The sequence below is a fragment of the Notothenia coriiceps genome, unplaced genomic scaffold (genome assembly GCF_000735185.1).
Source record: "Notothenia coriiceps isolate Sejong01 unplaced genomic scaffold, NC01 NC01_scaffold00033893, whole genome shotgun sequence".
In the NCBI taxonomy this organism is placed as follows: Eukaryota; Metazoa; Chordata; class Actinopteri; order Perciformes; family Nototheniidae; genus Notothenia; species Notothenia coriiceps.
In genome coordinates this window covers 9,824-20,274 of record NW_011366594.1, presented here as the reverse complement: position 1 = coordinate 20,274, position 10,451 = coordinate 9,824, and the positions used below count along the sequence as shown (strand labels likewise).

Sequence of the window (10,451 nt, the reverse complement as noted above, 5' to 3'; positions counted from 1 at the left end):
TTTTTAATCCTATGCAACTGGTTGATGGTTTTGTAGTCGAGGTCGGACGGTTTTAAAAACGAAAGCATTTACGTGCTAAACATTCACGCGAGTAATCCAATGAATCAAATGGAAATAAGGTTTTTAACACATGCACGGAATAATATTGCCAAACTAGTTAGTGAATATAGCAAACTTTATTCAATAAGTCAAGTATTTACTCCCGGAAAATGTTTATGTATGATGATATATTGTTAACTTAGCTCACTATGGAAACAACGTCGAACATCTACAAACGCGTCCTGTATCCGATCTCAAAATGTGCCATTTGCACAATGTGTCATGTATGCAGCCCTTGTTTTGCACTTGCGCGCACGTCGCGGCACTTTGCGAGCGTCTACCGGCTCGGGCTGCATTTTACACCGAACATATAATATACCGTTCGAAACATCTATTTGCCGCCGAACGCCACCTCACTCAAGTCGACCCAAGTCATACCGTCAGTGGCGGCTGGTGGAAAATATTTTTGGTGGGGCTGTTGATATAGTGAGTAAAAAAAAATCTTTTGGGAGAAATTACCCCTTAAATTGGGACTGATACCGTCATATACCGTATACCACGGTATGATGTCAGCAAGGTATGACGGTATGAAAAAAATGATACCGCCCATGCCTAGTCTCAAGTACATCTGGAAAGATTTTTGCACGAATCTTGCTAGTTGCTAGTAAGTTGCCAAATTCTGTCCACAGACAGAAAGTCCACAGCTGCACTACATTTACTTCCCAAGGTTTTTCTTTCCTCTTGCATCCTTTGTACCTTTCTCTGTTTCCCTTGTGCCTGTGTTATCGGCAGGGCTTCTGTCACTCAGAAGGCCAGAAAATGGTAAGCCTTCCGTAAATTATTGGTCCCTATCGGTAGATGCCACTTTTTACCAATGTTCCCTTAAAGAGCAACTTGCAGGTTAGAGACACCAGTGAATAAATGTGTAGGAAAATGATGAAAACACTAGATTTTCAAAAGAAATATACATAAATACACACTACAGTGACATCTGGCGTCGTTTTTGCAAGACATTTTTACTTCCCGCCTGTGACCTCCCGCGTGTGACGTCACATGGGGAGAGCGGCCGGTAACGTATTAATAAACATGGATCACAATGCTAGTTTTGACACAGAAGAGGTTGAAAATATATATTCGATTGCATATGATTATAATTATGAGCCTGCTAGGCGGCCAAGAGACCAGAAGCAGCCAAGGATTAGCAGTGGGGTTTGAACAACCCCACTGCTCCGAACACCAACACCAACGCACCAACACTGATCCGAACACCAACGCACAACCCACTGCACCACACGCCTACCCCCTAATAACATATTCAGCTTTTTCTGCATTTTCAACTAAATTCAGCAACAAATGTTCACAGTTTACAGAATTCGCACACATTTTCTGCAGGAAATGCATTTTCTAGTTACTTTACAGATTTGGATTAATGATGTGAAATATAATCAACTCTTAAGCTACCCTGCAGTATACAAAGTCATGACAACTCTGCTTTACCAGCTTTGATAACACTTTAATGATCAATAATTAAATTAAACCATATCATATATTCTGAAATTGACCAATCTGCAGAATGAGTACTTTTACTTTGTTTATTTTGATGCTAATTATTTTGTACTTTTACTTGAGTAACAATTTGAATGCAGGACTTGTACTTGTAACAGAGTATTCCTACACTCTGCTACTTATACTTGTACCAAGTACAAGACAATATCTGAGTACTTCTCCCACCTCTGTGAAACAGCAAATGAAGGAGGACAAATAGTGTTTCGGGGTGAACTTTTATATCTAAAAGTCTATTTCGTTTCAAACCTTTATTTATCCAGGTGTATCCCATTGAGATCATTGATCTCTTTTTCAAGGGAGACCTGCTCAAGTAGGTTCCACATGAAACATAAAAACATAAACAGAACAACAAAAAGGACATCTTACAGCATCATTACAGGGTTTACAATTTACATAACTAAAACTATGGTTTCTTGGTCTCTTTATATGGCTCTGGTCGAACCTAATGAAGAGCAGCTTCACGCCTCCGACACTGGAGGGCAGCACTGTGCCGCCATCCGACAAGTCTGCCTGAGATAAAAACAAAGAAGAAGGAGAATTTTCAAACTGCTGTGGAACCGGGAAGAAGAAGAAGAAGAAGAAGCTGTCAGCCTGAAAACACAAGCTGTGTAAGTTATCTTCATGAAACACACTTTAAGTGTCACTTACACACAGATAGTTGTGTTAGTGTCTGACATAGTAATGGTATCTGTTTTTACCTGATAGCTAACATTAAGAAGTAGCTGTTAGCTGTTAGCTCACTACACTGACCGAATAAAACTTCACATCTCAATAGGCTGAGCATCAAAGTAAAGGGAAACCTGAATTAAATATTGGTCCTGATTTGTTGTATTCTTCATAAGGGGAGATTTACTGATGTTTTTGTTTTACTGGCAGTACGTTTTACCAAGTTACTGAGAAGTTAACACAACAACTGCTTAAAACGCGTTCAGAGTTTTATTTTTTACACAGATGAAAGTTCTATAAGTAAGGGGAGTGAGAATAACTCTAAAATTTTATTTCGTTACAATTACATGACATGTAATTACTAGTACTACTAATATTACTACAACTAAAAACATGTAATCAGTAAACCTAATCTAAGAAAAAATGTTTTTACATTACTTCAAAAGCAAAGATGTAGCCATTAATTAATTAACAAAACATTAGGTGTCCACTTATCGTATAAAAAAAGAATGAAGTAAGTAAATGGAAGCCAAAAAGGAAATTAGGGCAGTAAACATACCTATTCCAAGTATTAGACAACAAATCAGATAAGGTAAGATGTCGTATAGCTCGTAATGGGATACGTTACCTTTTTTTGTACCCTAATAATCACATTACATTACATTATGTCATTTGTTAGACACTTTTATCCAAAGCGACTTACATACATTCAATACTGTGGACAATCCCCACAGGAGCAATTTGGGGTGAAGTGTCTTGCCTAGGGACACAAAGACATTTTTCCCCCTGATTCGAAGTCCGGCACTCTATCCACTTAGCCACAGCTGCCCAAATTACATGTAATCCGTTATTTCCCAAGCCAGGTTATTTTACATATTACCACACAAACCTTGTATAAAGTATAAGTATTCCTATTAACTTTTATCAATGAATTGTAGCTGGGAAGTGTTTTTATTTGTACTGAAAATGTAATGTGTCTTTCTTCCAGCAACATGTGTGATCTGCTGGATGTCAGCCTCCACATCCATGACAGGATCTCGTCGCTGCGCAGCATACTGGACCTGGCGGCTGTCGGTACGATGCTGATGGGGTTCTGTGTTTCTGTGGAAGGCTGAAATAGTGTTATAAAAATGTGTCATTGTGCCCTTTCTCTTCACATTTAGAATTCCCTCAAAATAAGATAAAGAAGCTTGGACAAGAACTGTCGGTTGTGGGGGCACTTCTGGAGCAGTTTGAGAAATGTGTTGGTCAGCAGAGAGAGAAGCTGAGGCATCTGAAGGTAACGCTGCTGTCATCCATTTATCAGCCTATACTGTCTTTTCCATTGTATTCAATGTATTTAAGAATGGGCATTGCACATTAAATAACAAGTGCACTTGAGTCCATCATGTAAGAAAGATATGATGTTTAAACATAATGCGTTTTGGATCTAAGTAGAATATATTATATAAATGTATTAAACAGTAAAGGGCTCTTATTGTGTTTTCTGATTCATATTTGTGTTATTTTTTATTTACATTACTTTTTCCAACCTACATTGTGAATGTTTGAACAATGTTTGACAAGAACAAAGTATCAATTTGTGTGCTATTTGTTCAAACAGATTGTAACTTAGGTGAAGATCAGACCATATTTTGGGACAAATGTATACAGAAATGCAGGTTATTCCAAAGGGTACACTTACTTTGCTTGCCACTGTACATACTATGGTATTAATATATGATGATTCAATTATTATATAGAGCATTTTAAAGGGCTTTCAAAAAAGGAGAAAAAAAAGACCTCAATCCAACGTAATAGTCGTTTATTTTGTTTCAGGAACTTGAGGAGTCATTCAAGGAGAATGTGGGGGGTGTTCAGCACATGAAGGACAACGTTCCTGCTCACATGCCCAAGAAGAGAGGCCCGGCAAAGTGAGGACTTTTATCTGATCTCTTGTGTTTTGAATATGGAATACAGACGGCTCAGTGACAGGGCTGCACCATTCATCAATCATCATTTATCAAAATAGCAATATGGACAATATTAAAATGGCAATAAAGGCCGTAATTGTTCTAGACAAAGATGTCAAACATGTTTCTGAATTGAGGATCAAAATGCAGCATGATGTCCTGGCCTACAAATTCATTCCTACAAACCTACAAAAATATCTTAGGTACAGATCGTCTTGAAAAATCCCACCCTTATACATCTTTCAATGATAATTACAAAAGATTATGGAAAAAGGAGCGCTACCTCCGAAATCCTGAATCATTTTGCAATAGCAAGTATAACAGTATATAGACTTCTTTTTGAGACATAGAATACTTTTGTTTGTGTAAAATAAAGGTAAAAACTTGCATCACAACATCAATAAATGAAGCTTGTAGAAATAGCAGTTAGAGAAAGTAATTCTTTAGTAAAAAAAAAGTCAATGAACTATTACATAAAGGAAATATTTAGTTTAACACAGAGTGGCAGCTTTTTAGTCTACTCTGGAAACAGCCTGACTGTCCTGCCTGTGTCCCTGTCGGGTCACAGTGGGGGGGAAGCTGCTCTGAAGCAGGGTGAAGCTGTTCAGCCAGCGCAGCAGCAGCAGCCTGTGAGAAAGAGCAACAAGAGCTGCATCAGAAGCATGGACGTCATCACCATGCCAGAATTTGAGACCATCCCTCAGTAAGTACCCCCCCATGATAGGATTATATGATAGATATTGTTTATCAGTTTTCTGGAAAGCAACCATTTGCTACAGTTATTTATGTATAATTGTTTCGGCTAAACCTGCAAGGCTGGCATTCTAGTGATGTGAATAAGACTTGATAAGGCTTGGGTAAACCATCCAAGAACATTTAGTAAAAATATTAAACACTGTTTTTTTGAGAATATAACATTGGGATTACTAATACTACTGAATCTTCTCCAAAAAGGTCCAGAAGGAATAATATTTATTATTTAACCCTGATGTCAACATTTCTGCTAAGGTCTTTTTGGAATTACACTGCACCGTATTTGTTAATAACCAAACGGAGCACTCAAAACCAGTATACGACCAGTTATTCCACCAATAAAGAAAGAATGGAGTGGTGCAGTAATGATGTCTTTTTGTAGGGCAACCCGGAAGTTAGCATCACATCGGCTCGCTTGACAAAAAGGATTTTGGAATTTTTATACTTAATAATCTCCACAAGTTGACACCACTTTTATGTATGGTTGAAGCGTAAGTGCAATTGCTAAAATTAAAAGCTAATGTTGCTATTGTTAGTTACATCAGGGTCAGATGACCTTACGTCAACACTGCTAAGCTAAAGGTGGCTAGTGTTCAGCGTGATGACATCTAGTGGTTCCATTCAATCACTTGTTAGCAACCGCTGTTTTTAAGACGCATAGAAGATTCGGATGTTAACCAGTGGGGTAGTGACTGATGTATTTTATGTTGTAGAACAAAACATGAAAATCTCTTGAGTTTACCACAGACCTTATTTTAGGCCTGACTAAAAACACGTTCTCAGAATCGTTCACTTCGAGATGAGGGAACAGGAAGTTGTAAAATGCTGCCTCATTTCCAGAACTTGATCGTGCACCACCCTATGTATGACAGTTATACAAAACAAATCTTATGGTGTAAAGTTTATCTTGAAAGGGTTCCTTATTCTTATTCATATTAATAATATTTGCACTGTATTGTACACAAGACTTTCACCGTGAGGCTACCTGCACATTTGTATTCTTATTATCCCATGTGTACAGTACTACCTGTGTTTCTTTCTTATTCTTTTGCTGCTATGACACCCGAATTTCCCTACTTGGAAAAATAAAGCCCCATCTTATCTTCTGTACGCTTTACGCGTCCTGCATTGGATCTGCTGTAAGATAACTAACTCTCTTGAATTCCATGAATATCAAGACTGTTTTTAGCATGTTAGTTTTACTGTTTCTTTTCATGACGATGATGATGGTGACCCATGTGATTATGTTAAAAATAATACTTTGTGTCCCAATCAGGTACATGAGAGGACGGGTATCGTACGATCAGATGAATGCTGCGGTGCAGAGCATCAACACAGCTGTGACAGCAAAGTACAAGATCCTCCATCAGTCCATGAAAACTCTCAGCAACTACACACGCAAGCTGCACCAGCGCTTCAAGGAGCAGGAGACCAAAGACACCAAAGGTACTGCTAACACAGTCAGATAGCTTCTCCACGGAGGCAGATCCAGGAACAGTTCGGAGGCGATGCCCCTGATTGTGAATCATTGTTTTGTGTTTCCACTCGACCCGAAAACTGGTTCAAATCAGGCATCACTTTTAACTTGGCCAGCACAGAGCATCAAGAGACACATACGTCAGAGGCTGGGGGCGGAGCAATAACAGCTCATGGTGAGAGTAGAAAGTAATGTGGCCGAGATCAAAAAGTGGCTAGAACGTGACACACACATACAGTGGGGCAAAAAAGTATTTAGTCAGCCACCAATTGTGCAAGTTCTCCCACTTAAAAAGATGAGAGAGGCCTGTCATTTTCATCCTAGGTATACCTCAACTTAGGGCTGGGCGATATGGTCTCTAAATGATATCGCAATATTTACTGACGATATCGCGATATACGATATATATCGCGATATTCTGAAATGTCCTCTAAAACAAATACATTTTTTAAATTTAACCCCTTGATGTTTACAGTCACGCCAGTATGATGATTCTAGTAGTCCCTGCAACATATGTCTGCATTAAAAAAATCGACTAATAATGAAGAAAATTAACACATTTGTTGCAATAGTAATTTATGCACTAACTACATTACTACTTGTACTACAACATTTGAATCATCAGTTCTTCCTCATTTTCCTCAATTGTTCATATTTGGTTTATTAAAATAATGATATTGTGGCCATTGTTCAAAAATGTCTGTTATTATTATGAGTAGTATTATTATTATTATTATTATTATTAGTATAATGCGCTTTCTGTCTTCCTGTCATTATCAGGAGTTAGACATGTAATGGCTATGTATTAGATTAGATTAGAACCTTCATTCTCCTAAACTGCTGGGACATTTCCCTATAGCCAATACCTTTTATATTGTCTGCTCTTCACTTACTTGTCAGCATAGGTCGGCATTGATGTACACAGCCGACAGAAGACCTTGTTTATATTGGCATCATATTGAAAGGTGCAGTGACGCGTCCTAAAACCAGGAAGTAAGCTGCTGGTTCCCTCGACAAAAAAGCAATGGGATTTCTCCATAGGGTTTTGGAAAATAGCTGGAAATAAGGTCTGTGGAAAACAAACCTGTTTGATAAATGCACGTTTTGTTCAGCCGGATAATATCCACATGTCTACCCTACTTTTATAATTTTCGAATCATAATCTTCTGTGAAATTAGTGTGTTTGATGTGATTGAAAAAATATCTTGTGAATATGTGTCCATTATTGTTGTTTGTTTGTCTAGTGTGTTAAATGTCCACTTTATTTCTTCCTTTTTGCAAACGTAGTGGTGGTTTGTGTGTTGGTGTTGTGTGTGTTGTGTGTGGTGTGGTGTGTGTGTTGGTGTGTGTGTGTGGTGTTTTTTGTGTGTGTGTGTGTTTTGTTGTTATTAAGGTCTGGCGATTCCCAACCTGAGACGTATATTGTTTTTTACGTTTCTTGACGGAAGACCTCTATTCATTTCGTTGGGTCGAGTCTATACGGAGGCTCGATCAGTATGTAAAGTTATTTCTTTGCTTTGGCTACTGGTAAGTTGGGATCTAAACTGTCCAGAAAACACCTAATGTAGCCTCGGAAGAGATGTGCAGTACAGTTTGGGAGTTAACATAGACCGCTTCCGTTCCGACCAGATCTTTATCAGAGTGTGTGGGTGTTGTTTGTTTTGCTCAAACAGGTTCAAAAAAGTGGTTCCTAAAGGGTGTGTGTGCTTGTCGGTGAAGTAGTGTCGCTGAGTTAGTCATGTGTGTGTGTGTCGTCGCGTGACTAGTGCTGTGTGTAGTCGTGTAACCGCCCAGAGCGATTTGCTGTTGTGTGTTGTGTGTGTGTGGTGTGCTCGTCGTGTACCAAAATGGCAAGTATTTTTGTGGTTGTGTGTGTGTGTGTTGTTGTTGTTTTTGTGTTGTTTGTGTGTGTGGTGTGGTGTGTGGTGTGTGTGTGGTGTGTGTGTGTGTGTGTGGTGTGTGTGTGGTGTGTTGACGTTCCTGTGCGCATAGACATTCCCGAGTGTCGTGTCAGACCTAAGTGAACGGTCGACGAACCACCGCACCACAGCCCTGCAGTCACACCAAGACTCTTGAGGACCATCGAAGTCGAGCGATGTGCTCACCTCGTAACACGACCTACGGGTACGGTTGAAGCATATGATCCCACTCACAAATAGGAGGCTCCCAAACAGACAACCATAGTGCTAAAGGGCTTTCGATCCCAGTTACCACTCGTGCCTCCTACCAACTGTGTGCGTTAGCCCTCTAAACGACAGTACAAAGTTTCTCTTCCGGCCACCACGGTAGCCAAAAACGACCGAGCTTGGATATGCCAGATCCGGGAGATAAAGACCACATTTTTTCCGCCGTCTTTAGCAAGTCTAAGTAAGCAGAGTGACAGCGTAGCAGGGTGTGGTTTATAACAAGACAGTTTAACACGGTTTATGGGGCGGCGATAATCGAAAAGACTACGCATTTGTAGTGTGTAGTAAGACTGCGGGTAAAAAGCAAACACCTGAGAGCGACCGCGCGCGTGAACCGACAGCTAGGCCTGCCGTCGGTCCCTAGTCTGTCGCCGTCGCCTTGGTGTGCATGCAGTGCTTTACCGACGAAGGTCTCGTTCAAGAAAAAATAACCTGGATTATAAAAACGGAAAAAAATGTATAATAGAGTCATACTTAATTTCTTGTCTGTTGTATGTAAGAACTTATAGAACAACGTATGGGTATAGTGGGGGTCTTTAGTTGACGTTTTTGACAAAAATGTACATTCTATTCCTGAGAATTCGTCCCCCTTGTGCAGACCCGTGACGTGTCCTAAACTCAGGGAGACCGCGCATCACACAATGCCGCCTACCATCGGAAACAACGAAATGAACCAGGGTCGAGAGACGTCAGTAACTGATCCAGGGGGGACACACCAAGACCTACAAACGAGCGGCAAAGAAGCCACTTAGTATAAACTGGGCTGCGCCCACTCTAGACCGCACCTTCGGGTCTAGCTCCCTCTAATACGTCATCAGGAAGAATCATACAGAAGCAAAGGTAAAAGATTATTAACGAGGTGTCAACTAAAGAAGTGGGTTCGACGAATGGGATCAACGTCTAAATCAGAAGGGTCGGACCACGTGCCTGATGTTAAAACAAAGACCACAGGGAAACTCGAGAAACCAGAACCTGTATCAACTTCAAACCTCACACTTGACAAACTCCAACACCTGTCCACAGAAAATATGACTATTGCTCAAGTTTGTCCAGGTAATTATGTCAATTGTTCACCCCCTGTCTCCTCGAGAATTTTCTTCTTCAATGTCCAGACACAAAAGAGTAAAACGAGTATCAACTCCATCCCGACCCGCTAAATATAGCTCACATGTGCTATGTAGCACTAACGTGTGTTACGCTACAGCATTTACTGGGTGTAGCACTTTTGTATCTCATAATACAACAGTTTAGTAAGGTGGCGTCGGTTTTCCTACGAGAAGGAAAGAGGGAAGTATCCTGTGTCCGGGGCAATTGAACGTGTGTTTGTAACGTGTGGAAGTATCACTGTCTCTCGTCTCCCGAGCTGGTAATATTTTACCGGGCGACCGAGCCTTCGTGATAAATCCGTGGGGCCCGGGTCGTAGTTTATGAAAGGTGAACGGCGAGCCCCTGATTTTTAACGAATTTTTTTTTTTCACAGATCAACATATGCCAATGGAACTGTTGCGTACAACCAATTTAACAAAAGCAAATTAATTGCGTGTTGTATCGCAAAGCACTCCGCCACACAGCAACAACCCCACTTTTCGTTTGTCGACAAATGACGCCTCGGTCGGCGCTCGTCCGAGGGCAACTGACACTCGTGGCCGTTTTTTGATAGAAGTTTATTTTCTCTCAGTGGCCTCTTCAATTGTCCTCTCACTGTCCATCGTACTCTTTTTCTTCCTCTCTTTCAAAAGTCGGTCGAACTAGCTACCTCGCAACTGAAGATCACCACGTCACTGTGCAGATTTTGGGAAAATATTAGATTAG

General features: G+C 40.2%; 1 protein-coding gene across 1 annotated transcript in view; it reads left to right on the top strand.

The window, feature by feature from the left end:
* The first annotated feature begins 2,147 nt into the window (after positions 1-2,147).
* Positions 2,148-10,451, top strand: part of ska1 (spindle and kinetochore associated complex subunit 1) — an 11,068-nt gene continuing 2,764 nt past the window's right edge. Inside the window, exons 1-6 of the mRNA XM_010790216.1 lie at positions 2,148-2,213; positions 3,260-3,345; positions 3,435-3,550; positions 4,090-4,184; positions 4,792-4,926; positions 6,253-6,422. Coding sequence (XP_010788518.1) covers positions 3,264-3,345; positions 3,435-3,550; positions 4,090-4,184; positions 4,792-4,926; positions 6,253-6,422 — 598 coding nt within the window. The 5' untranslated portion in view covers positions 2,148-2,213; positions 3,260-3,263. The remainder of the gene's footprint in view (positions 2,214-3,259; positions 3,346-3,434; positions 3,551-4,089; positions 4,185-4,791; positions 4,927-6,252; positions 6,423-10,451) is intronic.